This window comes from Sorex araneus, chromosome 5, assembly GCF_027595985.1.
Source record: "Sorex araneus isolate mSorAra2 chromosome 5, mSorAra2.pri, whole genome shotgun sequence".
Taxonomy (NCBI): domain Eukaryota; kingdom Metazoa; phylum Chordata; class Mammalia; order Eulipotyphla; family Soricidae; genus Sorex; species Sorex araneus.
Window position 1 is genome coordinate 120,583,898 of NC_073306.1, and position 27,865 is coordinate 120,611,762.

The window sequence follows — 27,865 nt, forward strand, 5'->3', positions numbered from 1 at the left end:
GGGGGGTTTTCTACTCTTCCCCAGCATGATCCCAGGGCACCGCTGGATACTTCTGTCCTTCTCTGCACAGCGCCGCGAGCGACCTAAGCACTGTTGGGTGTCGCCCCCAAACAAAAGCAGAGTGGTAAATCTACTAATAGTGCACGTGTCACTGAACGTTGGTGATAAGGAGCCAAGATAATGGATATGCTGTACACGTTGGGGGTCTTTAGTAATTATTTTAAGATAAGTCACTTTCATTTTTGAATCGGTTACTTCATTTGTGAAAACTGGTCTAAAAGCGATCGCTACCCTTCCCACCGCCGCCCTCCCACACCAAGGGACCCGTCCCTTTAAAATCGGCCGGGCTGCCGCGAGACAACTGAATGACAGGGCGACCGACCAATCAATACGACGAGCCAATCAGCACAGGCCCCGTCTCGGGCCCACCCAGAAGCCGCGTCCAATCGCGTCCCGGCCTACGACCGTTTGGAGGCGGGCTGATCCAAGTGGCGCCGGGAGCGGGGGGTGGGCGGCAGGAAGCGGACCTGGACCGAGCGGATCGCGAGGTCCTTCGGGCGCGAGGACTGCGTGGAATCCCGGCCACGGCGGCGGGCAGCGGCCCGGCGGGAACTGACCTGGGCCTCGCGGCCATCGCGGCACTCTGAGCCGGCCCCGAGTCCCTGGCGTCCCCTGCGGCGCGCTCCGGGAGGCACTTCCTCAGGCGGAAGTCGAGCTGCGGCCCCGGCCCCGCGGGGATCTGCTCGGAGGAATGGCGTCGCCGGGTGAGGCTTCGCTCATGGCTCAGGGTCGGGGCCCCGCGGCCGCAGCGCCTCTGGGCCTGGGCCGCTGCCCGCGGGAAGCTAGTGCTCGCCCCTCGGGAGCGGGCCTGGCAGGACGCCCTTCCCTTGAGGGGCGGGGGCATCGGCGCGCGGTCCTCTCGGGCCGGAGGGTCTCTCGGAGAGAGGGTCGTGCAGTGGGCCGGACCCCCCGCGATCGCAGGGCGGAGTGGGGGTCGGGGGGCGCCGTGCGGGGCCGGCTACGGGTCCCCGCGAGGCCCAGCCCGGGTGTTGCGGCCGCGCTCCGCGCCCTGGTGCGGGACTGCCCCATTCATTGGGTCGCGCGGGCTCCCGGGCCGGGCGACTTGCGTGCGCTTTTGCTGAAATTGTCCGTAGTCTGGTTTTTGTCTTTTAAATCCTCCTTCTCTTTAGTGAAAGGACACCAGGAACTCACCCTCGGGGAACTGCGGGCTCCTAAACGCTCCGTTAAACGCTGAAGTTACTAGATGACGAGTTTGCACTAGAGGGTGTAACCTTGCAGTCGTCTGACACGTCTTGGTTCCGGGACCCCGAGCAGTGGATAAGGTTTTGCGGATAAGGACCTCAGCCTCGTTTCGGGGAGGGTCTTTGCCTCCGAGCAGGGGCCGTCTGTGAGTGCTAGCTGAGTTTGCATGCACTCGGGAAAGTTTCCCGCGGCGTCGCTGGTGGTGGAATGCACTGCTGCAGGCTGGAATCTCGATGTGTCCTCACCCCCGTTTGGGGAAAGCGTCTTGTATTTTGGTTGGACAGACGGCAGGATCCCAGACAAATTGCCCGAGTGATGGAGGAGTCAGTGACTTGCAGACTTCACTAGAGGAATGCAGGGTTGTGTGGTGGTAGCTCAGACCCACTGGCTTTCCTAGTTGAAGGTTCCCTGGCGTCTCTGTGGAGGTGCAGGTCTTGGCCGGTGCATGCAGCACGTGTATAGGTGTGGCCTGCAGCTGCCCGGTGCTCACCTGTTCACTCTAGGGCATCCCTGACTGGAGCTGGGGGAAGTTAGGGGTGCTGACCCACAGGCTGTGTTTTCCCCAGTCTTGCTGGGAAAGGGTAGGTTGTAATCACTGGCTAGAACTCAGAGTAGGGAGGCTGTGGGTGTACCCCTGGTTGCTGGGCACCCTGGCTCCACCGATCTTTCTTTTAGCCATTCATATTAACTTTGATTTCTGGCCACTGCCTGTCACTTCCACTGCCGTCTCCCTGGCTCAGACCACTGCCGCCTTTTTGCTTCGTGTTGATGGTCTCCTACCTGGTTTCCTCTCTGCCCCTGCAGAGTCTCACAGTAGTGCTCTGCTCCTGTTAAAATGCCCATGGAGAGGCTGGAGAGGTAGTGCACCGGGGAGTGCACTTGCCTTGCATGCTAATGACTGAGTTTCATCCTGGACACCAGGTAGAGTCCCCTGAGCTCTGCCAGGTGTGATTGCCTGAGCACGGAGCCCGCACCTCTAGTTGTGGCTCCAAAATAAGTAAATAAATAAAATCCGAGCAAACCACAAAACAAGTTCATCAAATCTCCCGTCTGCTCAAAAACTTCCCAGTGGGTCCCTTCTTTCTCAGGAAAGGCCAGAGTGCATACTGAGACTTAGTGAACCCTCTGGGTTTCACCTTGTCGGGTACTCCTTTCTCTTCTCTTTAGCCAGACCATCCTCCTTGCCCGCTCGAGCAGATTGATGAGCAACGGGATGACAGTGACTGTGACAGTGATTGTCCTGGGCCAGGAGGTGGTGTAGAGGTTAAAGCCCTTACTGCGCCTGTGGCTGCTGCTGGAACACTGGTCCAAGTCCCAGCACTGCATGTGATCCTAGAGCACCACAAAGTGTGGCTCGCTCCCCCCCACAAAAAAAAAAAAAATCCTGTCTAAACTAACCTGACTTGGGGCCTTTGCGCTTGCTTTTTTTGGGGGGAGGGGGGTGTCATTTCCCCCTAAAGCCTTCATCACGTCTACCTTCTTTTCTTTAAGGTGTACACACAGTATCTTTTATTTCTTGCTCAGATCTTCACTGTCACTGTCATCCCGTTGCTCATCAATTTGCTCGAGCGGGCACCAGTAACATCTCCATTGTGAGACTTGTTGTTACTGTTTTTGGCATATCGAATATGCCACGGGTAGCTTGCCAGGTTCTGCCGTGTGGGCGAGATATTTTGGTTGCTTGCCGGGCTCTCCGAGAGGGGTGGAGAAATCGAACCCGGGTCGGCTGCGTGCAAGGCGAATGCCCTACCTGCTGCGCTATTGCTCCAGCCATCTTCACAGATCTTAAAATTGCGCCTTTCTACAGATCTCCCTTCTGTGCTTTGTTTTTCTCCATAGCGCCTGTGACCTCCTAAAAGGATAAATAATGTTACTTAATATTTTGTGCGCTATCATTTTTTTGCACACTCGAATGAAAACTCCTAGCTCAGGCTGGAGGCTGGGATTTTCGGTTTGTTTCCTGTGTTTTTTTAACACCCAAAATAATACTTGCTGTGTAGTAGACATTCAGTAATATTTGATGAATATTCCACAGTACACATATTTTTTTTCCTCCTTTTTGGGTCACACCCAGCGATGCTCAGGAATCACTCCTGGCTCTGCACTCAGGAATTACCCCTGGCGGTGCTCAGGGAACCATGTGGGATGCTGGGAATTGAACCTGGGTCGGCCGTGTGTAAGACAAACGCCCTACCCGCTGTGCTATCGCTCCAGCCCCTTTCATGCTCTTAATGTAGGTCTCCCAACAACATTCTCCAGAGTATAGTGGCGTGGCAGCACTATCGTCAGAATCTGGGTTTGAGTTCAAGACTGGTTGGGAGCAGGTTCCTCTCACCCTTTTACCAAGTTTTCTTATTTATAAAACGGATATAAAAATGCCTTTCTTGAGGCGTTCTAAATTTGACACTGTAGGCAAAGGATTTGGGATGACTAATGTTCACCTTCTGATTCCTATAATTACTTGGGTGGCAGAGTTCTGACATGAATCAGCCCCTTCAAATGTTGCAGTTTTGTAAGGGAAAGTAGATCCACACTGTTGCTCTTTTGTGTGTGTCCTGGGGCATAATAAACTGGGGTTGTCTCTTCCCATTCATTCAGAAAACAATAGCTTGCTACTACTTCTCTGTGGTGTGCAGTCCTGGGAAGGAAAAAAGGAACCATCTCTGAACTCAGCTTCAAGTGTAGCCGAGGAGTCAGTCATTGAGCTAAAAAATACCGCTGGGAGCAGCCGGGGTTGCAGTGAATGCAGACGGCAACAGTGAGGGTGACAGGGGCGGTGACTCACATTCGGATGTCCCTTGTATTTAATACCTGAATATGCCCTAAGACGGGGGCGGGGTGGTTAGGCCATACACGCCCCCTGGATCAGTGTTGGAGATCAGGGGACCACATTGTGCCATCGATCAAACCCCGGCCTCCTACGTGCACAGCATGTGCTCCAGCCCATTGAGCTGTCACCAGGGCCTTGAATCTGACATCTTTTGGGGGAGGCCGCTGGGGCTGGGGAGCACCCACTGATGCTCAGGGTTTCCTCCTACCTCTGTGCTCTGGGGTCACGCCAGATGGGGCTCCGAGGATCGTAAGGGGTGCTGGGGAATGGAGGTTGTCCACGCACAAGGCCAGCACCTTGTCTACTGCATCACCCTACCCACTCATGCAGTGCTCCCAGCAACCCTGAGCTCAGTTCTGTTCTCTCCATCTGGGGAAACTGAGCCACAGACCAATTACACTGTTACCGCCTTGACCACGTTACTAAGACAGGGCCTCTGCGTGGGTTTCACCGTGGTCCCTCAGGCTCCGTTCCACGCTCTTCCCCCGGGGGCGAGCTTCTGAAGGAATCGAGGCAAACCAAAGTAGGGGCAGGCATGAAATAGTGCTGAGTCGGGAGGAGCCTGACTCCTTAGAGTCAAGGAGGGGACAGGCGGAGAGAAGAATGAGGGAAGGATGTGGCCAAGAGGCCTCAAGGCCCCGGTGAGGACTCGCTCTGGCCCGAGGGGCAGACGAGTTAGGGAGGGACTTGAGCTGGGAATGGCGCCGTGAGTCCTGTGCTTTGGGGACACGGAGGCTCCTGGGAACATTGGCTTCCGCTTGTTGACTGGGGCCCAGGCATCTTTCCAGGCTAAGCGCCCCCCACCCCTCACCCCTTCCCGCCCACATCCTTCTGCAGTTAGGTTCCCAGACTTCGGCCTGCATCTAGAGTTTATGGTGCATTTCGAGTGCGGTGCATTTAACAGTTGTTTTCCTCCAAGGTTCAAGCACTGTCTTCCTGTTGGCCCTGACAATCCTCGCCAGCACCCAGGCGCTGATGCTCAGTCACTACCTCACCCAGCATGACGTGGAGAGACTGAAAGCCTCGCTGGACCGCCCGTTCCAGAGCCTGGAGTCCGCCTTCTACTCTATCGTGGGGCTCAGCAGCCTGGGGGCCCGGGTGCCAGATGCAAAGGTAAAGATACAGAATTATACTTCAGTCCAGATAGGTTTTTGTTTGTTTGTTTTTTACTTTCGATGACCAGGTTGACCTGTGGACAAGGTATTGTCAGACTAATAATGCTTGTAAACTTCATGGAGCAGGGTCTGAAGTGAGAGTTAGGAGAGGAGAGAAAGAAGGAAAATAGACATTCAGGAGTGAACACAGGTTTCTCCAGAGTGGAAAGAGGTAAAGAAACATCAAGACAAGCAAGTGAGACCCATGTTCAAGGGAGCATCTGCGCTTGAAGAACCGGGACTTAGTATTTTATCCAGTTGGACAGCTTCTGCCTTCTTATTGGGGAATTTAGCCCTTTCCCTTGGTTTGTTCATTTGTGGGCCACACCCAGTGGTGCTCAGGACTTACTCTTGTCTTATGGGACATGGGGGTTCGAGTCCACATCCGCCACGTGCAAGTTCAGTGCCTTACCCACTTTGCTGTCACTGTGATCACCCCACTTTCGTTTTTTTTTTTTTTTTTGCTTTTTGGGTCACACCTGACAATGAACAGGGGTTACTCCTGGCTCTTCACTCAGGAATTACTCCTGGTGGTGCTCAGGGGACCATATGGGATGCTGGGAATCGAACCTGGGTTAGCCTCATGCAAGGCAAACGCCCTACCTGCTGTGCTATCGCTCCAGCCCTTTTTTTTTTTTTTTTTTTAACTGAATCACTGTGAGATACACAGTTACAAAGTTGTTCATGATTGGGTTTCAGTCATACAATGTTTCTAACACCCTTCCCTACACCAGTGCACATTTCCCACCACCAATGTCACCAGTTTCCCTCCTGCCCTTTCTTTTTATAAAACAGATGACTTCCCCCCAGTGCCACCCTGTTTTGGTTGTCGGGGCGACCAGAGGTGGAATACTCGCTCGAGGTGCTCTGTGGCCAGTGGTTCTGACGCCAGGATCCTGCTTTGCCCGTGCGAGGCAGCCCCAGGATCTCCCACCCGCCTCTGGCTTTCGAGGCAGGAGGCGCAGGAGGCCCTAGGCATGAGCTAGGCGTGAGGGGCTCCTCCTCTTCTTCCTCGCCTTCCTCCCTGGGGCCCCAGTCTTTGTTATTAATGGGAGGCCACAGTCTCGGAGAATTTCCGATGTTCTCGGCTTCTCTTTTATATTTCCTGCCCCTGACCAGACTCGGGGAACCCATCTCTGCCAGTTCACCCACATGTTGTCCATTTGCACTTGAACATGAAGAGTTGAGTATCCTGAGGAGGCCGTCAGTCCAGGGGGGTGGGCGTGGGGGTGGAGGTGGCAGAAAAAGAAAGGACTGCTGGTCCAGAAAAGCCTACAATAGTTTCTCCCTGACCCTTCCCAGAAAGTGTGCTGACCTCTGCCTTACATAGTCCACACGTAGAAATTTATTTATTTTTGGATTTTGGGCTCCACCCGTTGATGCTCCAGGGTTACTCCTGGCCCTGCGCTCAGGAATCACTCCTGAGGTGCTCGGGGGACCATTAAATTTCTTTCTGACAGTTCCCTCTTGTTCCTGCCCAAGGTTTCCTTCCTGTGAATGTGTCACGGACACAGACTTTGCCTCGTGATAATTTTGTAAGCCCTCAGAGCAAAGGCTTTCACCTCCTCATAAAGTGAGTTTGGCTCAGGAGCATGAGCACGGGCTGGGAGACGGCTGAAAGGGCTGGCGCGAATGTGTTGCAGGTGGGAGCCCTGGGCTAGATCCCCAGCACTGCATGGTCTGAGCACTGCCGGGATGGCCCTAAAACTGAGCACAGACAAAGCGAGTTCGTCCCATTTTATTTATTTTTGGAGGTGGGGGAAAGGGACACATTGGGCCACACCTGGTGGTGCTCAGGGCTTACTCCTGACTCTCTGCTTAGGAATCACTCCTAGCAGTGCTCGGGGAAGCATGTGCAGGGTCATACATCAAACTGGCCTCGGGCTGGGTGCTTTAGGCCCTGTGCTATCTCTCTGGACCGCTCTCCAGGTTTTTTTGTTTTGTTTTGTTTTTTTGTCTTTTTTGGGTCCTGACCAACTATGCTCGGGAGTTACTCCTGGCTCTGCACTCAGGAATTACTCCTGGCGGTGCTGGGATGCCAGGGATCGAACCCAGGTTGGCTATATGCAGGGCAAACACCCTCCCCACTGTGCTATCGCTCCGGCCCCTCTCTCCAGTTTTAATTCTGGTTCAGCTGCCTTCCACCCTGGATCACTGGAAAGATGTAGAATCATCTGTCTAGGAAGTGTCCCAATGAGTGGTAGCTACCACTATCCTGTCAATCTTTTAAAAGATTTGTTTCTATTTACAATCTGTGCTGGTGAGTTCAGCCTGGCCTGGCCCAGATGCTGGCTGAATGGGATGTCCCTTCGCTCTGGCCTTTGCAGCATCAGTAGAGAGAACAAATCCAGTGACATGGAGAGGGTCTTGACCACGAGAATTTGCTTGCTTCTGGTTTCTCATTCTACTGTGCTCAGGGCCCTTCCACTGGGCCCCACTGCTCCGGGGTCAGACTGGGGCTCCCTGTTCCTACACCACCTCTCCCTGTTCCTACACCACCTCTCTGACCTCCAGCTTTAAGATTTTGTACTGTAATATGTAGGAGTGAAAATTTCAGTGTTAGCTTCAGGCTGTCTTTTGGCTGTTCGAAAGCAAAATGAAAACTTTCTCCTGGTGATTTTTCCAGTTTCTGTGGAATCTTTGGGTCAGTCTGAGATGTTCTAGGCCCAGGGAGGTGCTCTCACTTAAATGAGCAGTGCACTTCATCAGTCTCCTGGTTTGGAGTTCTTCGAGGTTGAACACATCCTCCTGATGGTATTCCCTGCTGATGTTTCACAGTGAAGGGATGTGATGCAGGTGGAAACCACCCCCGTAGTCCCCCTGCAGAGTGATTCAGGTATGCATGTTCAGGCCAGTTCTATGTCTGTGAAACAGACTGTAAAATCAGGCTGCCCGGCTTCAAGCTCTTTTCGTTGTTGTCGTTGTTGCACCCAGTGATAACAAAAATAGTAACAAGTCTCACAATGGAGGCATTACTGGTGCCCATTCGAGCAAATCGATGAGTAGTGGGATGACAGTGACAGTGACCCAGTGTTGCGATGCTCAGGGGTTATACTCCTGACTCTGCACTCAGGAGTTTCTTCTGTCGGAGGACCATATGGGATGCTGGGGCTCAAACCTGGGCCAGCCGCATGCAAGGGAACGACCTACCCACTGTATTATCACTCTGGCCCCTGGCTTCAAGTTCTTTTTTTTTTTTTAACAGTGCTCTGAGTTTCTTTCTTTTTTTTTTTTTTTAATTGAATCACCATGTGGAAAGTTACAAAGCTTTCAGGCTTCAGTCTCAGTTATAAAATGCTCAAACACCTATCCCTTCACCAGTGCACATATTCTACCACCAAGAACCACAGTATACCTTCCCCCTTGTCCCCTGGCTTCAAGTTCTTGACCTCACAATTGCACAGCCGCTTCCTGAACATTACGGGGTTTTGGTTTCTTCCTTAGAAGGTGGAGATGGAGATGAGAGTTCTCAGCTCCCAGGTGATACATGTAGGGTAGTTCACACAGAGTAGCATGTGGGGAGTATTAGCTCTCAGGCTGGAGAGATAGTGCAGGAGTCGAGGAATTTGCCTTAACCAACCCCAGTTGGACATCTGGCCAGCCCCAGTTCCATCCCTGGCACCCTGTAGGGCCCCCTTGCACCATCGGGAGTAAGGCCTCAGCACGGAGCCAGGAGTAAATCCTTAGCATTGCCAGGTGTAGCCCAAAAGCAAGAAAAAAAAGATCCATTTAGGGACCAGAGAGCTACTACAGTGTTTACAGAGTTTGCTTTACATGAGATTGGCCGAGTTCAGTTCACCACACCCCGTATGGTCCCCAGCCCTGCCAGGAGATCCCTAGGCACCAAAACAAACCAGAGAAATTCGTTGAGGGCCAAGATAAAGCTGGAAGACTGATGCCTGTGCTTTACACGTGGGGGACCTGAGTTCAATCCCTGGTTCTGCCTGGTCCTCTGAGCACTCCTGGGAGCGATTGCCCCTGCCGAAGACCAGGAGTAGTCCCAGAGCACCACCACGTCAGACCCCAGAGCCCAACTGAAAAAGATGCCCAGTCCGGGAGGGGCTCGTCCTTGGGCCTCCTCTGGCAGGGGCCGCTTTCAGCAGAGTAGAGACGGGCGCCCGCCATCAGGGCCCTTAGTTGGCCGCTGCTCACAGACCCATCCTTAGGGGAGCGTTTGGGTATTTCATTACACGAGATTGTTGTGGTGAGTTGGGTGTAACGGGTCTAGTAAGACTGTGAGGCTGGGACTAGCAGAATCGACTTCAGGTGTTACGAAGGGTGAATGTCTTTCATTATGGTTCTCAGCTACTGTTTGTATTTAAAATACATTGGCACCTGGCGGTGATGATTATAGATATCATTGCTTGGTTTTTAACAAGCTCTGAGAGCAGTGGGGTGATTCTGTAGGCACTGTAGTGAAAATACTCCGTAAATGGGTACGTGCTATGCCAGGAATCATGAAAGCCACCTTTAGGGGACTGCCGGCAGGACACGTGAGTGTTCCCGGGTTACTCAAGTGAAGCAGGCACTTTCCCTTTCTAGTCGTAACTGTCCTGGGTTAAATGGGGAGATGTGTCCGGCACGTGTGCATGCAAGTGAAGGGCCTGTGTTGGTTCCCAGCTCTGGGTGTTTGAGTACTTGGGGATGGTGCAGAGAGAGCTGGAGGGGATAGGTGGGGCAGGGGGAACATGGAGGGGGCAGTATCAGCCTTCAGTCGGGAAAATGAGCCGCTGAAGCCAGGATTTCGAGCTTTCAACAGATGGGTGAAGCGTCCTCACTGGGTGGGCTGCCCAGCCTCCCCTCCCCCCACCAGCACGAGGAGCTGAGGAACTTGCCGCTCGCTGCTCCTGTTTGCCATGAGTGTTGGCACGAGCATCTGAGAAGGTCCGGTGCTGGTTTTAGTCCAAGGGGTCCCGGTAGAGGCAGAGGATGGGGAGCTCAGACTGGACCCCAGGTACCCAGGGTTGAATTCCAGCTCCTCCACCGAGAGCCGAGTGGCCAGCTTCGTAATGCTCTGTCTCACAGGGATTCAATAAAATCTTTTTTTTTTCCCCTTTTTGGGTCACACCTGGTGATGCACAGGGGTTACTCCTGGCTCTGCACTCAGGAATTACTCCTGGTGGTGCTCAGGGGACCATACAGGATGCTGGGAATCGAACCTGGGTCAGCCTCATGCAAGGCAAACGCCCTACCCACTGTGCCATCACTCCAGCCCTGATTCAGTAAAATCTTGAGGGAAGAAAAAAACTAAGTGGCCTTAGATAATTCACTTGATCTCTGAAGTGTTGCTTTCTAAACTGTCTCTTTTTTTTTTTTTTGGTTTTTGGGCCACACCCGGCATTGCACAGGGGTTACTCCTGGCTCATGCACTCAGGAATTACTCCTGGCGGCGCTCAGGGGACCATATGGGATGCTGGGAATCGAACCCGGGTCGGCTGCGTGCAAGGCAAACGCCCTACCCGCTGTGCTATTGCTCCAGCCCCTAAACTCTCTGTCTTTTGTCTCTCTCTTGGTCTCTCCCTCCTCTCTTCTCTCTCTCATCCTGTCCCCTCCTGTTCTCTTCTTCCTTCCTTCCTTCCTTCCTTCCTTCCTTCCTTCCTTCCTTCCTTCCTTCCTTCCTTCCTTCTTTCCTTCCTTCCTTCCTTCCTCCCTTCCTTCCTTCCTTCCTCCCTACCCTCCTTCCCTCCTTCTCTCCTTCCCTCCTTCCTTCTCCTTCCTTCCTTCTTCCTTCCTTTCTTTTCCTTCCTTCCTGTTTTTGGGCCCCACTTGGTGGTGCTTGGGACTTACTCCAGGGGTCACTATTAGCAGGGTTCAGCGGACCATGTGGTTCGGGGGTTTGACCCGGGTTGGCAGCTTGTGCAAATCCTGTTTTCCTGTGTTTTCTCTTGCACAGTCCTGTTTTCCTACCTGCAAACCTCAGATAATACGAGGGCCTAAGCTCTCATGTTGTCTCCTAGGAATGGATATCTAGAGTGAAAAATGGATATCTAGCGCTTGGAATAGACCTATTCTCTTGACAAAGTGCTCAAGTAACGTTGTTCATAGCTGCTATCCTTGCTCAGGGAACTTGGGTGCTGTCATTTCACCGTTAAACACCAGGTGGCGACAGAGCATTTCCCGCAGCCCTAGCCTTGCACTCCCTGAAAGGATTCTGTGAATAGTTTTTTTTTTTTTTTTTTAGGCACCATGTTTGACAGATCTGTTAATGGTAGGGCTTCACCGAAAGCTGTTCCAGCCCCCTCCCCAGAGTGTCTGCCCCTCGCTTCCCTCCACCACTGTCCCAGTGTCCCCTGCCGCTCCGTGACACTCGTCACTGGTGCTGTGTGAAATGTTTTGTTACTTTTCTCGGTTCTGTTGTCTTTTCAAACTCCTGGTTGAAATTCACTGGTTTTGAAAGGTGAGTTTTATTCCTAAAATGTAAACAGTGTTTTTTGTGGAAGTGATCCATCACACACTAAAAATACTAGATAATCCAGGATAGCTATTTTTTTTTCCTTTGGCCACACCCAGTGGTGCTCAGGGCTAACTCCCTGCTCTGCACTCAGGGATCACTCATGATAGGGCTCCGGAGACTTTGATGTGCCAGGGATCGAACCCGGGCCAGCCTCATACAGTGCAAATGCCCTACCTGCCGTCCTGTTGCTCTCGCCGCATGGGTCACGAAGAAGAGCTTTCCCTGAAGAGTCGTAGACCATCATGTCGCTCGGTGCCCTGTGCTAACCTCAGACGCCCTTTTAGCAGCTCTGACTCTTATCATTCCCTCTTAGCTGGCGGGGGGCGGGGGGGTGTGTCGGTCAGGCAAGGCAGGCACCTTCCCGTCTCTCTGGCCCCATGGCGGGATTCAGTACTGTGGTTTGGAGTTCATGGTGGAAGTCCGTTTGGGCCCCCGATCCTGGCAGCAGTCACCGGTGGGGGCGGTCAGGACAGTGTGGTGAGGGGCTCAGGTCAGAGGAGTCCTGGCCAGCCCGAGGTGAAGCCTTTCTGGCAGAATGACGTCTGACCGTCAGTCCCGGGAGCTGCAGTGCTGGAGGGGAGGGGCTGAGGTGCGGTGGGGATGTGGGCAGAGTGTGTCAGGCCGTCACGACAGGCGCAGGAGGGCTGTCTCTCTGTCCCCCAGAGCATCTCCCCTGAAATCAGATGTGTTGGCCCAGGACAGGTAAATCAGAAGATACTCAGCCACTTTCAGCTCTGTCACTTCCGTGACATGCCCTATCGCCGAGCCTCAGTTTCTTTTTCTGTTCGTGGAACCACAGTCGATAGCACAGTGTTTTATGTTCAGGAAGGGGAAGACTGCCGTGCACCCAGCACAGGCGGGTGCAGAGAGAGGTTTCTCTCCTTCCCTTCAGGGTCCGGGAGGACTAGAGTGTCTTCCTCTCTGCTCTCTTTCTGTGAAGTTGGGAGTTGGGTAATAAAGTAGCACTATAGCACTGTCTTCCCATTGTTCATCGATTTGCTTGAGTGGGCACCAGTAACATCTCATTGTGAGAGTTGTTACTGTTTTTGTCATATCGAATACGCCATGGGTAGCTTGCCAGGCTCTGCCGTGTGGACAGGATACTCTCGGTAGCTTGCTGGGCTCTCCGAGAGGGACGGAAGAATCGAACCCAGGTCGACCTCATGCAAGGCAAACAGCCTACCCGCTGTGCTGTCGCTCCAGTCCCGGGTAATAAAGTATGGTATGGAAAATGACTGCTTATTATTGAATTGGGGGTGTATCTTAGAGCTACACGCATGTGTGTCTGGGTTTGACCCCCGGTAACACACCTGAAAAAGGGAGAAATCGTGTGTAACTGATAACATCAGCCATTGCAGAATCCTTAGGATTACTTGTCAAACAAAACACTTGTCCTGGTCACTGCGGGGGTCACCACTGCTCATGGACTTTTTCTCCCTGTCTAGAAAGCATGCAGCTTCATTAAGTCGAACCTGGATCCCAGCAACGTGGATTCCCTGTTCTACGCGGCCCAGTCCAGCCGGGCCCTCCCGGGCTGTGAGGTGAGTACAGGGTCCCACGTTCATATGTGTCTCATATACCCATTTATCTGGGAGTGGCGGGCTTAAGCCCTCCCAGTGCTGTTCGGGGATGGCGGCACCGTGGGGCCCGGTGACCCTGAGGAGGGAACCCAGGCCTGTACACAGAAGGGACGTGTGCTGCCACTGTGCCACCTCCCGGCCCTTGCACGTGTTTCAGAAGAGAAAAGGTCATGCCAGCCTTGTTGGCCGGTGGTACTCAGCGCTTGCTCCTTACTTTGCACTTGGCGATCACTGCTGGCCATGTTTGGGGACCAGCATCTCAGGGTGGACCCCGGGCAGGCCCCTTACAAGGCTCCTGCCCTACCTGCTGGACGTCTCTTCACCCACAGAATGAGAATTGATGGTGTGGGTGGAAACGCCTTTCTTGTGGTTTATTTTCGTTTGCTGCTGGAGGTTAAGTCCCGAGCCTCACTCGTGCACGGCCACCTCCTCCCGTCACCTCCCCCAATGATCTTCCTTCCTATGGAAGTGTAGTTTGCTTATTTCCCCCTTGATTAATTACTTTCCATGGCCTTAAGATTTTAATTTTTGGGGGGGTCATGGGGGGTTGGGCCATTCTCAGCAGTGCCGGGGTCTCGCCTGGCCGTGCTGGGGGCGCTGTTTGCAGGGCTCGGGATTCGATTAAATCAGCTCTGGGTGGGGCATATACCTCACCTCCCAGACAATTCCTTTAGTCTGAACTTTTTGTTTATCTTAAATAAATTTTTATCTTAAATAAATTTGTTTATCTTAAATAAATTTTTCCTACTCGTTCCCTCTCTTGCAAAGAAGCCTTGAGTTTTCTTTGCATCTCCCTCTAACATTTAAAAATATTCGAAATGGGTGCTGGAGAGATAGTGCAATGCCTGGCGTGCTTGTCTTGCACGTCCCGACCCAGGTTTGCTCCTTAGCTTCCCATTGGTTCCCGAGCACCCTGAGTGCAGAGCCCTGAGCATCCCTGGGTGAAACTCAAGAAACAAACAAGTTCAAGGTAAAGGGGGAAAAGGCCTTCATGCCGTGTTTTTGGACATCCTTGTTATTGAACATAGGAGAACTCAGCAGCCAAGTGACTTGCCAGTGTCTCTTCAGGAGTGTTGGAGGTTTTAGAGCATTCGATTCTGGTGTTGGGCACTGACGGTGCGGGCAGGCGGCCGGGGTGACTTTGGCTTGGCCTGCGGCTCCGAGTGCCTGCCTCAAGTGGCCCACAGCTGCCCTAACGCTCCGTGTCTGCCAATTCCCTCTTAGATCTCCATTTCCAACGAGACCAAAGACCTGCTCCTGGCGACGGTCAGCGAGGACTCCCCCGTCTCCCAGATCTACCACGCGGTGGCCGCCCTCAGTGGCTTCGGCCTCCCCCTGGCTTCCCAGGAGGCCCTCGGCGCCCTCACCGCCCGCCTGGGCAAGGAGGAGACTGTGCTCGCGTGAGTCCCCATGGGTCCTCGGCCCCGCCAGGGCCGCCCTGGGAGGGCTCGTGTGGGGGCCCAGCGATAGTCCCTGGCCAGAGCTGGGCGTCGGGCCAGGTGTCCTCTTGAACGGGAGCAGGTGAGGCCCCTGGCTTCGTGGCACCCAGCCCCCGTGCTCCCCCCTGCCCGGGGTGACCACACTCTGCCTCCCAGACACCAGATGGCCTGTGGAGGGGCAGAGCCGCTGCCGTAGAGAGGCACACTTGCCGCCATCGGCGGGTTTCAGCAAGGTTGGTGGTAGCTGAGGGGGCATGGGGCCTGTGAGCCACTTGTGCTGGGGCTTGGCGGGAGCGGGGGTCTTCAGGGGTTGGCCTGGGGGAGAGTGTTCTGGGAGTTGGAGTCTGCTGCTGCCGGAGGCGTCGTGAAGGAGGGGCATCTCGGAAGGGAACTTGAGCGGCTTTCCCGCGTGTCTCTCATCACGTGGCAGGGCCGGGGCGGCTTGGGGCACCGTGATCAGAGGTCATGAGTTCCACCCCCAGCGCTGCTGGGCCCAGGCCTGGAACTCTGGCCACCTGGGTGTGACCCAGGGCGCTGTGCCGCTGGGAGCCCTCCTGTCGCCCCCAGCCCCCAGGCGGTGGTATGTGTAGTTTTTCCGTCTTACAGCGATGAGAATATGTCATTCCATTCCTTCCTGGCTTGTGAGGTTTCTGCTGAGAAGTCGAATGAAAACTTGATACAGATGACTTTTCTCTTTTTTTCCTCTTTGGGTCACACCCGGCGGTGCTTAGGGGTTACTCCTGGCTCTGAACTCAGGAATTACTCCTGGCGGTGCTCGGGGGACCATATGGGTTGCTGGTAATTGAACCTGGGTGGGCCGCGTGCAAGGCAAACACCCTACCCGCTGTGCTATTGCTCCAGCCCTGGTATAGTTTTTCCCTCTAACACTATGCATTTATTTTGAGGGAAGGGCAAGGCCACACTCAGTGGTGCTCAAGGAGATTTCTGGCTCTCTGCTCCCAAGTTAACCTGGGCGGTTCTGAGGGTCAGACCAGGGTCGGCTGAATGCAATGCAAGTGCCTTAACCCTGTACTATCTTTCCTGCCCCCTGTTCGCTGGTCTTAGATTAATGATAACTAACTTCTCTGTTTGCAATGCTCATAGATCTAATGCATGACGGATGGGTGCAAACAGTTGGTAGAGGGGAAGTTACACCTTCATGGAGTGGCAGGGGTTTTCTTTGGTTTGGGACTTTATGTACATACTTGTCTTCTTGCAGTGCTGGGGTGGATCAAACCCAGGCCTCACACATGCAGGACGTGTGCTCTGGCACTAGGCTACAGCCCCAGCCCCACTTCGTATAGTTGTGTTTTTTTTCACGTAGAAAGATGACATGCTATAGATGAGCTCAGTCTGTCCCTAGCCACTGCTCTGTCCGTGGACTCTGTGACAGTGAGCAAGCTGGCCCACCTCGGGTTTTCTGAAGTCAGCAAAAGTGACCTGTCTCAGGAGTCCCGTGAAAGTCAGACTGAGAGGATGCCTTGTCTAGTGCTGCTGCTGATTTGCCCTGTGTAAAGAAAGATGATATAAATTAGGAACCCATAAAGTAGGAAGAAAATATTCATAAACTTCTCCAGAATGGAAATAAAAACAAATTTTTCGAAGGTTTGCAGGTAGTTTCTCACAAGCTCAGGGTCACCGACTGCCTACTCGCCAGAGAGACCGGGCTTTCTCGGTGCTTGGGCTGAGTACTCCAGAGGGAGGATTGTTCAAGAGCTCAGAGTGCTCGTTTCATCCTGAAACTTCCGATGTGTCGTCAGCAGCGTGATGCTCGCCTGTTTCCGAGCAGGGAAAGGGTCTGTGTGTTGGAGGGTCCACCTGTGCTTTCTCAGCAGCCTCCCCGGCCCTGTGTCCGGGGCCGGGCAGAGGTGGGGGGGTGTGTGTTTGGGGGGGATTCAGCTTCCATTTTCTCACGTGCATTCTGACCTGACAGGCGTCCCGTCGGCGTCGTTGAAGACTCGGGGTTTCCCCTCTGTGAGTTGTGACTCCTGTTTTCCAACTTGTCATCTTAATGGAATGACTTTTCCAGGGAGGGAATCTAAATTGTAATGATCGTGACGAACGCCGACAGCGTTGTCTCTGGAGTCCCTGACGCCTTGACTAGATAAGTGGTAGCTGCTCTCCGGGGCCGTCATCTCCGGGGAGGCGGGAAGCTTCTGGAGTAGAGCGGCGGTCTGGTTAACCACCAGGGGTCCTCAGCTGCCTCCATTGGGCCCAGAAAGTCACCATTTCTATTTTCCAACTCACAGAAGTTAAAAAAAATTAAATCTGGGGCTAGAGCGATAGCACAACAGGTAGGGCATTTGCCTTGCACGTATCCGACCCGGGTTTGATTCCCAGTGTCCCATATGGTCCCCCAAGCACCGCCAGGAGTAATTCCCGAGTAACCCCTGAGCATCGCTAGGTGTGACCCAAAAAGCAGGGGAAAAAAAGAAAGAAAATTAAATCTAATTAAAAAAAAAAAAAAACCTTACGTACAAGTACCTAAGGTTGACCTTACAGAAATATACTCAGGAGGAATAAAAGCAGGGTCCGGGGAGAGCCCAGGAGAAGCACCCTCCCTGCACGCAGGAGGCTGTGAGCTCAATCCCTGGTGCAGCCCAGCCCATACTTGCAGGGACCAGGCATGGTGGTCTAGGACCCCTGGCACTGCGCCAAGCTGTCATCTCCTGGGAGCACCAAGTCCAGCACCGCCACCCTGGCAGACGCCACTGCCAGCCCCCGGTGTGACCCTCATTGCCGCAGCAACGCCAAAGGGAAGAAAAACAGGGGCAGGGGGTCGAAACGGTGCACAGGGAAGAGCCGGGTAAAAGTGAAGCCCCGGTGCGTGGTGACAAGCCCTGAAAACGTGCCGCTCAGGTTGCCAAGAAGCCAAGCACAGAAGGGCCCAGACTGTAAACCCAGGGAGGCCGATGCAGGCTGCCAGGGACCGAAGGCGGGGGAGCCGGAGGGCGTCTGTGCAGGGTGTGGGTTTCTGCCCCAGCTGGAGAAATGTTTGGACGTAGATGCAGGTGATGATCACGCATCATCACGACTGCGTGTCACTGAATCATTACCTTAAGTGACTCCCTCAGATATGTGAGTTTCACTGCAGTGACTTCAAATGTGGCATGTGCATATGCAGGCATGAGCTCTGTACATACGCAGGCATGTAGCTCTGCACTGTGCAAATAAGTGATGGCAGTTGCAGCATTGTGTAAAAGAAATGTTTATGCTTTGATTTTTTTTTTAAATTAATTTTAGGGGCTAGAGCGATAGCATAGTGGGTAGGGCGTTTGCCTTGCATGCGGCTGACCCGGGTTCGATTCTCAGCATCCCATATGGTCCCCCAAACACTGCCAGGAGTAATTCCTAAGTGCATGAGCCAGGAGTAGCCCCAGCGATGCTCAGGGGAGATCAATAAAAATTAATTTTATTTTGCTTTTTGGGTCACACCTGGTGATGCTCAGGGGTTGTTATTCCTGGCTCTGCATTCAGGAATAATTCCTGGCGTTGCTAAGGGGACCGTGGGGGGTGCTGGGATCAATCCCAGGTCTACCACGTGCAAGGCCAGCACCCTGCCCACTGTGTTATCACTCCCGCCCCTCACTGGTGATTAAATGAGCAAATGAAATGGTTTAAGAAGTCAGTTACCTCTAAGCAGTGCCATACTGTTCCTTTGTTTTTAAGAATTAAATATGTTTGAAGTTTATTTGCTCATGGAAAGAGGTACGCAGGATATCGTTAAGTTTAAATAAATTGGAGGGGCCAAGGAAGTTGCTCAGATGTACTGCACTCTTCTCGGACATGAGAGACCCTGGGCGTGATCCCTGACATGACAAAAAAAATAAGTGATTGGAAAACGGTTTTCTTTTCTCTTTGCTCTGTTTTTGTGCCGCACCTGATTGTGCTCAGGGCTTCCTCCTAGCTCTGTGCTCAGGGGTCACTCCTGGTGATGCTCAGGGGACTGTATACAGTGCCAGAGGATGAGCCGGGGCTGGCAGTGTGCAAAGCAAACACGCTAACCTCTGCACCAACTCTCTGGCCTCCGGAAGTTAGTTATCTTTTAGATGTGAGTGCTATAGGAATCTTGATTTATTATTTTTGTGTGTGTGTGATGTTTGGATTTTTGACAAGGTTACTCTTGTAGTAAGAATTATAGGAAGAGATCTTGCTGCCACAATCCACAGAGAAGCGGCAGGCATTCTGGTGAGCAACGCGGCCCGGACCATGCTCCGGACCCGAATCGGGGCCAGCAACATCGGGGGGCCGGAAGGAGGAGGTGCCGTCAGCACACCTTCTCCAGATGGAACCCTGGCGACACTGAGCAGCAACTAACACGGCTCCAGGATTCGGGACTGGGACACATCTGAGCCACGCGGCCGCATTAGCGGCCGCGAGACCTTTTCTAAAACCTGAAAACATACAATCTTTTAATGGAAAACTAATTATCAAATGCCTCCTTATTAGGGTTATCTTGTTTGGGGATATAACTCCCACAACAATTGTGAGTTTTGTGTTGAAATATGGAACGTAATCAAGGGGAAGAGAAAATAAAGTGAAATTCATCAGTTATACAGTTGGGGTGGGGGGCGGGGGGTATACCAGGGATTTTGGTGGTGGAATATGGGCACTGGTGAAGGGATGGTGTTTGAATACGGTATAACTGAGACATAAACCTGAGAACTCTGTAACTTTCCACATGGTGATAAAATTTTTAAAAAAATAAAAATTAAAAAATAAATAAATAAAAAATAAAAAAATAAAAGAATTATAGGAAGAAAAGCATACAATACACTCGGGTTTTGGTACCGCTCCTTTTGTTCCTTTCATCGTCTCTAATGTCTGAATGATGACTGACCTTCATTTATCTGCATTTCCCATGCTTCTGTTTGTACCGTGGTAACCTTGTTTCACGGAAGTTGCTCTCAGTTGTAACCTGCAGTCTACAAAGGTAGATTCTGCTGTGTTTTCCTTTAGTCGGAATGAGAAAGATTGAAAATCCACAGGCAGCACATGCCTTGGACGCCAGGGGGTACCCGGTGCTCCCGGCCTGCCTTGAATCCCCGTTCCGCAAGAGCATAGGTCTGAAAAACCCAAAGCCTTAGCCTCGGGGTCCTAGACATGTGCAGACTCTCAGAGGGGAGCGAGCCTCTTTCCCCCTCTGCTCTCATCACTGCTGCGTGCCTGTCCTCTCTCTTGGGTGACTGCTATTGGTAGGGCCCTTTTCCCAATCTCTGTCCCGTCTTTCCTTACTGGATTGCAAATAGGCTCCTTAACGGCCAAGATTGTCTTTTACTTCTAAGGAACAGAAATGAAATATTGGTGCTGTCCCAATCCAGGGAGAGGTGGGTGGAGGAGGGGAGTCTTGCCACTCATTGGATTTTGTGCTTTGCTTTCCAGAACGGTCCAGGCTCTGCAGACTGCCTCGCACCTGTCTCAGCAGGCTGATCTCAGAAGCATCGTGGAAGAGATTGAGGTATGGATTTGTTTCCCCACGTGAATTCCCCAGCTCCCGTCTCTGAAACCCTTTAGAAGTATCCCACACGGAGACACGTGTCCTTGCAGCCAGTTTACCTTTCTTTCCAAATCCAGGATATGCTTTTGTTCTTCTTTTGTACCTGAACAGTACAGTAAGTCCTAGGAAATCCTTTTTTTTTTTTTATTTCCAAGCAAATGATTTCATTTCTCTGAACCACAATATTTTTTGTGTGTCTTTTAAAAAAGTTTTTGGGTCACACTTGGCGTTGCTCAAGTTACTCCTGGCTCTGCACTCAGGAATCGCTCCTGTTGGTGCTTGAGTGGGGGCCCCGTGGGATGCCGGGAATTGAATCAACCTGGGTCAGCCGCCCTACCCACATGGCGGGCACCCTGCCTGCTGTACTCTCACTCCAGCCCCGCCACAATTTCCTCAGGTGGTGGTTGTAGGGCAAATAAATGAAGCTCTCGAGCACCTGGACTCGATGGGGCTGAGGAAGAGGTTGGCCTGTGGTTTTTGTCACAGTGTCCTTTCCTTTGCCCGGGACGGGCCAGCCCTCCCCGCACAGGGTGCAGGTTCTTTAGAGCAGCAGCGAGTGAACCTGGGAGATGCTCTGCTCTGGGGGGTCTGTGACGTGATGGCCGCGGTCTCTGGTTGTCTCCACGTTTTTCTGGGTGCACGGCAGTCTGCCCCCTCGCCCGCCCTTCTGCTCTGAACTGGCTGGTGCCTTTGGGGCTCCTTGGCTTGTGCCCCCCGGGAGAGACTTTTCTCTTCAGAGGTCTCTATGGTACTCGGCCCCTTTTGGTGTGGGGGAGACAGTGCTCCATGACCGGAGTGGTCTCGGGTGGACAGAAAGATTTCTAACAATGCATCTGTAATGTTGGGGGCCTGGGCTGCACCCCACTTCTGTTCCCTCGTGCCTGCCCACACACTTCTGCTCTGTCGTGACAGGACCTGGTGGCTCGCCTAGATGAACTGGGCGGCGTGTATCTGCAGTTCGAAGAAGGACTGGAGACGACGGCATTATTTGTGGCCGCCACCTACAAGCTCATGGACCACGTGGGGAGAGAGCCGTCCATTAAAGAGGTGCTTACCCGCCTTCCCACGGCAGAGAACCCAGAGGAGCTGCCGGCGCTCTCTGCTCGGGGTGGCATTGGGGTGTGGCCACGCTGGGGATAAGAGAGAGAAATCTTCCCTGTCCTCAGGAGACGCGTGGTGGTGGTGGGACAGACCAGTGAGCATTGCCACGCTTGCTTGAAGTGGGATCCCAGCGTGCCCTGAGGCCATTCCTCACGGTGCTCCCTGTCTCGTGGACGCTTTCCACACGGAAATCTTTTCCTGCCGAGAAGCGCCCTGTGCTTCAGACTTGCCTGTTCTCCCTCCGCCCGGCCCCACTGAGGTGCATGTGTCTGCCAGGCACCCCTAACGAATTCCCTCTCCCCTGAACTTTCAAGGGGCCCTTGAAACCAGGAGGTGTTGGTTGCTGGCATGTGTGTGTGTGGAGAGTCCGAGCAGGCCCCACTGTCACACTCCTTGATCCAAAGGACTTAAAATACAAGCAAGTGTAGGAGGGGAGGTTTGGGTTCCAAGTTACAACTTTCTTTCTTTTTTAAAAGTAAACAGTAAATAATTAACCAACGGTTAATTATTTTCTTTTTTTTCCCCCCATGGAGGATGTGATTGGATATTTGGCATCCTGACAACGTCCTTAACACAACCGCCATGTGTTAAGTGGATCTAGAGATAAGAACATCTCTTTTCATTTCTGTTATGGGTGAAAGTGCAGGAATATGGGTCTCTGGGAACAAAGAAATTCATTAGAGAGTCTCTTTATCTATGCAGGATGTGGATGAATTGGTGGCGTTAGACATGTACAGCTTAAACTTAGTTTTATTAGACTAAACTTGCTTTATTCCCAAGCTTCTGCTACCCAGGTACTTGTCTGAACTAATTTTGCTGTCACTGCTTTTGACACCACCGTTCTGGTGAATCGTTACCCATTTTAGCATGTCAGCAGCCTAGTGATGGAAAAAAATGTAATTGGTACAATTAAAGAGAATTATTTCATGTCGACTGTGAATAACACTGTCGGGAACAAGGGAGCTCTTTTGTTCGATGGTAGTTTTTAAAAAACAAATCTGAGTGAGATAGAAAAGGTTTCCTTTTCAGCAAACAGTCTTCAGGATTTTAATAATGCCTTTTAGTTTCCACTTTTTTTAAAAAAAAAAAATTGCTTTTACTTTTCTTCTGCAAGCAACCCATTAGTTCTTAATGGAGAGCTATTTCAGTTCCTTTCTAACGTGCGTCTTGGTCATAAGGTTTGTGCTTTCTCTACAGGTAGCCCAGTGAACTGCTGCGAGGCGGGGTGGGAGAGATGTAATAGCTTAGCTGGGAGTTGAGAAATCAGGAGATCTGTCTTGTTCTGGAGGGACCTTGTGGACAAGTCTCTTTGGTGTGTGTTGCACCCCTCCGCCCACTTTTTTTCTGTTTTAACATAGGATACTGATTTTTTCCCCAGGATTTCTGTTAAGATTTGAATTAATGTGAAGCGCCCATCAGAGTACCTGGCACATGTAGACACTTAAACAGTTCATTGTGTATTCGTTGTATTTCATTGGTACCAGTAGTAAATGTAGAGGTGTGTGGTGTTGTCTAGGGGACGTCCAGTACACGGTTGGCAGACAAGCTCGGGAATTCCAGTTTGTATTCAGAAGTGGGGGGAGGGGGGAACACCCAAAATCTGAGCCAGGAGGAGCATTCCAAGGGCTCGAGCAACATGTCCCGTATGCAGAGGCCCAGAGTTCTGTCCCCAGCACCGCTGTCACCCTCCTGGCACTGCCAGGATGGCCCTCGTGGTCCCAGCAGTGCCAGGCCTGAGCCTTGGAACCTCAGCCCTCACCCCTGCACAATCACATTCACAACCAGAGTCCAAGTGGGATTTTTAAAAAGAAAAATTATTTTGGCACTGTCATTTTACAATATTGGTACAGTGCATACAATATTGATCTCATGCATAAAGCAGAATGTCACTTTCCCTCCACCATTGTTGTCCCACCCCCAAGTCTCCCTCTCCCTATAGTGACAGGCTTCCTGCTAAAGACGATTCTTCCTGCTAAAGACTGCCTCACGAATGAGGTCAGTCATTCTTTCGTCCCTTTACTGTAGAATTTCACTCCAAATGACCTTCTCCAGATCCATTCACATGGCGGCAAAATGCATGATTTTGTCCTTTCTTATAGCCGAGTAGTATTGCTTTGTGTATATGCACCATACTTTCTTTTTTTTTTTTTTTTTTTTAGGATTTCTTTTTTTTTTCTTTTCTTTTTCGGTCACACCTGGCGATGCACAGGGGTTATTCCTGGTTCTACACTTAGGAATTACTCCTGGCGGTGCTCAGGGGACCATATGGGATGCTGGGATTTGAACCCGGGTCGGCCGCGTGCAAGGCAAACACCCTACCCGCTGTGCTATTGCTCCAGCCCCCTCTATTCCTTTTTTTAACTCTTTGATGAATCACTGTGAGATAGACCCTCACAAAGCTGTTCATGATTGGATTTCCCTGGTGATGCAGAGCACTTTTTCATGCACCTTTTGGCCATTCGTATCTCTTCTCTGAGGAAGTTTCTGTTAATCTCTTCTCCCAATTTTATTTTTAATGGGGTTGATTGTATCTTATAAAATTCTGCCAGCCCTTCTGTTTGTTTGTTTTTTTTTCCTTGGGTCACACCCGGCGATGTTCAGGGGTTATGCCTGGCTTTGCACTCAGGAATTAGCCCTGGCGATGCTCGAGGGAGTATATGGGATGTTGAGAATCAAAGCTGGGTCGGCCACGTGCGTGCAAGGCAAACGCCCTACCCGCTGTGCTGTCGTTCCAGCCCACCTTCTGCTTCTTTTATGTCGACCCTTTGTCTGATGAGTGGTGGTGGGCAAAGATTTTCTCCTAATCTGTGGGCAAAATCCCAGCTTGAAGCTTAGGTGCAGAACATCAGCTGCATCCCCTGGCCAGTGTCAGCCAGTGGCCAGATGCCTTCCAGGCCAGCGGGGGTGGGGCGGGGGTGCTGGCTCTGCCACCGCCCTGCTCCCTACAGATCCGGCAATTCCTTTGCACTTCTCTTTCAGGATCAGGTGGTCCAGCTCATGAATACCATCTTCAGCAAGAAGAACTTTGAGTCCCTCTCGGAAGCCTTCAGCGTGGCCTGTGCCGCCGCCGCGCTCACCCAGAACCGTTACCACGTGCCCGTGGTGGTGGTGCCCGAGGGCCCGGCCTCCTACACACAGGACCAGGCCCTGCTGCGGGTAAGACTTTCGGGCCCTGCCCGTCCCCCCAGAGGCTTTCAGAAACCGCCTCGCTGCACCGCTGGCAGCCCTGCTAGGTCCCCCATTGAGCCTCGTTTCCCCTGGCCAGGAAGGGGTGAGCTAGTCCCAGAACCCTTGACGTCTGTCTGCAAGTCAAGATTCCCTTCTAGAGGATTTTATTTTTGTTTATTTCATTTTTCCCCCTTTTTTTTTTTTTTTGGTTTACGTGCCCTACCCGCTGTATGTTTATTTTGATTTTTAGCCTTACATGGCAGTACTCAGGGCTTATTACTCCTGATTTAGTGCTCAGGGATCCTTCCTGGTGGGACTTGGGAATTGAACCCACATTGACAGTGTGCAAAGCAAGCGCCCTACCGATGTACTGTTGCCCCAGCCGCCAGATTGTCGGGCTTTTAAGAAATTAAGTTCAAGACATATGTATTTCTTGGCCTGGAGAGAGTACAAGTCGCACAGCACTTGTGCAAGCCTTGAGTCTGTTTTCTAGTACCACACTGCAGCCCTGGGGGTGCCCTGAGCACTGCTGGGGGTGGGCCCTATTTTTTTTTTAAAAAAAGGGATCTGTGTTTGAGTGTTCATAACTCCAGATGTAGAGCAAAGCTTTACTTCTAAAACGCATCTCCCAGCACTGAAACAGGATCAAACCCAGGTGGGCCGTGTGCAAGGCAAGTATTGTCTCTCCAGCCCCTCTAATCATAATTTAAAGTGAATAGAACCGGAGCCGTGTCTGAAGACAGCTGTCGAATTTCCAAGTCATTCTAATGGCTCGATAGTTTGCCCTCAACAGGAAGCTGCTTTTGTAATCCCTCTTTCCTCAGAGTAAATGTGGGTAGATTCTTCCCCGCTATATGAGGCTTTTTTTGTTGCTGCTGTCTGGAAACCAGGGTATGTTAAGACCTGCCTAAGAAACAAGCATTTTGTTTTGTTCCACATGTACATCGGGGTTCCACGCAAGGATGGTTCTGTCTGGAGCCTCTGCTCACCTGACTTCTGTAGCGTCTCCTGAGAAAGTGCCTCCACTTCAGGATGGCCTCACCCCTCCCTGCGGACACCCCACTTCCCCTCAGCAAAGTCTGGGTTTTCAGAGAAGTAGCCTGATTCCTACTGTAGCTCTCTCGGGTCATAGGACACTGTGAGGGAAGAGAAGCAAAAGAACTGGCTTCGTAGCTGGGCAGACGGGGCGTCCAGTCCTAGGCCCTTAGCTGACCTCGTGACCATTGGCATTTGCCTAACCATACTTGGCCTTATTTATTTAGTAGAGGTTAGACTATCTACAGTCTTGTACAACCTCATAGGAGAGGCGCAAGTCTGTATTAAAGAGCCAGATTTAGCATCTGACTGATAGTTGACTTTAAGAAGTGATAGTTATTAATAATTAATTTGTTTGTTTTTCCCATTGTTAATAACTGCCCTTAAGTATGTCTGTTTATAGTTAGATGTATTTTTACATTTATTTTCTAATCTTTTTTTGGGGGGGGGACGGGGCTATACCTGTTACTGATCAGAGATCACTCCTGGCTCTGCACTCAGGAATCACTCCTAGCAGTGTTCACGGGGTGCCGGGATCAAACCCAGGTGGGCCGTGTGCAAGGCAAGTATTGTCTCTCTAGCCCCTCTAATCATAATTTAAAGTGAATAGAACCGGAGCTCAGAAAGTCATTTGGCGTCAGTCTTCTTTGGGGCTCTAGTTTCATCTGAAAATGAGATCACTGGGCAAGATCTTGCAGGGCTGGAGAGAGAGCACAGCAGGCCAGGTGCTTGTCTTGTAGGTGGCCAACCTCGGTTTGATTCCCAGCATCCACATTGTCCCCCGAGCCCTGCCAGGAGTAAGCTTGGAGGACAGCTGGTTTGGCCCCCAAACAAGCAAACAAAAATCTTGGAGATCCTCTCTACCACTCACCTTCTAGAGTCGATATTGTTCTAAAGCCAAGTGTGTTTTTCTGTGTTTCATTTCTGAGAAGTTGAGAATTTCCTGGTAAGAGCGTTCCTTGCCGTGCAGAGGCTACTCCCTATGAAGGAAGCGCCCAGACACAGCCTGTGGAACTGCACATAATCTTTCATTGTATTTGCAGTTGCAGGTCACCAATGTCCTATCCCAGCCTCTGACTCAGGCCACGGTTCAGCTGGAGCACGCAAAGTCTGTGGCCTCCAGAGCCACGGTCCTTCAGAAGACGCCCTTCCGTCCCGCCGGGTGAGTCTGGGCAGTTTAAAGGCGTTCTCCTTTCAGCACGTTCTTATTTTAAAAGACTTTATTCCCGGGGCTGGCATGATAGCACCGCGGGTAGGGCGTTTGCCTTGCACACGCAAAAAAAAAAAAACCTATATTTCCCTTGTATTTTATTTTTCTTACCCAGGCCCGTGGGATTAAAGATTCACTGGTTTATTTTTAATGACTGCGTGTTGTTAGGTAAATTTTGAACAGCTGAGTGTGAGAACAGAAGGAATGCCAGGCACGGAGTGAAGAAAATTGGACCCCCGGCTTCATACCTCACAGTTCACTGCTCGGGCCACTCCCTGGCCCCAAGGGCCGGATTTTATATGAAGTCTTACAAAATTTTTCTAATATGTTAATAAGATGAAGAACGAGTTTTAGAGGAAAAAAAATAATTTTTTTTTAGTCATAAAGTTATCCAGGCACTATCTGAAATTCAAAGACAGAATCAGTGGGCTGGAGAGCTAGTACAGCCAGTAGGGCGCTTGCCTCATGCATGGCTGACCTGGGTTTGATCCCCAGAATCCCATATGGCCCCCAAGCCTGGCCAGGAGTCATCCCTGAGCACTGCTGTGTGTGCCCTCAAAACAAAAACAGCCAAATCATTGTAAGGAATGAGTAATAAAATGCATTGGAGATTTTGCTGTGTGGAGATGGGATTCCCACCCCGTCTCCCCCCAAAGCAAAGTTGTTGATCGTTTCATGTGAGTGAGATACACATTTTATATTATTATTATTATTATTATTATTATTATTATTATTATTATTATTTTGCTTTTTGGGTCACACCTGGTGATGCATAGGGGTTATTCCTGGGTCTGCACTCAGGAATTACTCCTGGCGGTGCTTGGGGGACCATATGGGATGCTGGGATTCGGACCCGGGTCGGCTGCGTGCAAGGCAAACGCCTTACCCGCTGTGCTATCTCACTCCAGCCCCGAGATACACATTTTAGTAGGACATTCTCGAGGTACAGGAGAGTGGAAATAACAGCTACCTACAATCATACTGCCTTGTGCAGGAATGTTCCTCAGATTATAGTCTGTGACTGAACAGGAGCTATCCCAGGGGAGGGATATTGGAAAGGGAGGAGGTGCTGGCCCTGTGCTGTCTCCCAAGGGTGCCTCACTTGGTCCTCCCGTGCACTCCCTTCCTGGCAGC

The 27,865-nt window shown here is 51.7% G+C and overlaps 2 protein-coding genes across 3 annotated transcripts in view; one reads left to right on the forward strand and one right to left on the reverse strand.

Moving 5' to 3' along the window:
* Positions 1–634, reverse strand: part of MROH8 (maestro heat like repeat family member 8) — a 62,223-nt gene extending 61,589 nt beyond the window's left edge. The window contains exons 1-2 of the mRNA XM_055139942.1: positions 629–634; positions 463–527 (exon numbers count right to left, since the gene is read on the reverse strand). Of these exons, the coding sequence (XP_054995917.1) occupies positions 463–527; positions 629–634 (71 nt within the window). The remainder of the gene's footprint in view (positions 1–462; positions 528–628) is intronic.
* RPN2 (ribophorin II) overlaps positions 601–27,865 on the forward strand; it is a 49,305-nt gene continuing 22,040 nt past the window's right edge. For both annotated transcript variants that reach the window (XM_055137864.1, XM_004612500.2), the window contains exons 1-8: positions 601–764; positions 5,013–5,206; positions 13,147–13,242; positions 14,506–14,681; positions 20,103–20,178; positions 21,130–21,264; positions 24,298–24,474; positions 26,565–26,683. In XM_055137864.1, the coding sequence (XP_054993839.1) occupies positions 752–764; positions 5,013–5,206; positions 13,147–13,242; positions 14,506–14,681; positions 20,103–20,178; positions 21,130–21,264; positions 24,298–24,474; positions 26,565–26,683 (986 nt within the window). In that variant the 5' untranslated portion in view covers positions 601–751. The remainder of the gene's footprint in view (positions 765–5,012; positions 5,207–13,146; positions 13,243–14,505; positions 14,682–20,102; positions 20,179–21,129; positions 21,265–24,297; positions 24,475–26,564; positions 26,684–27,865) is intronic.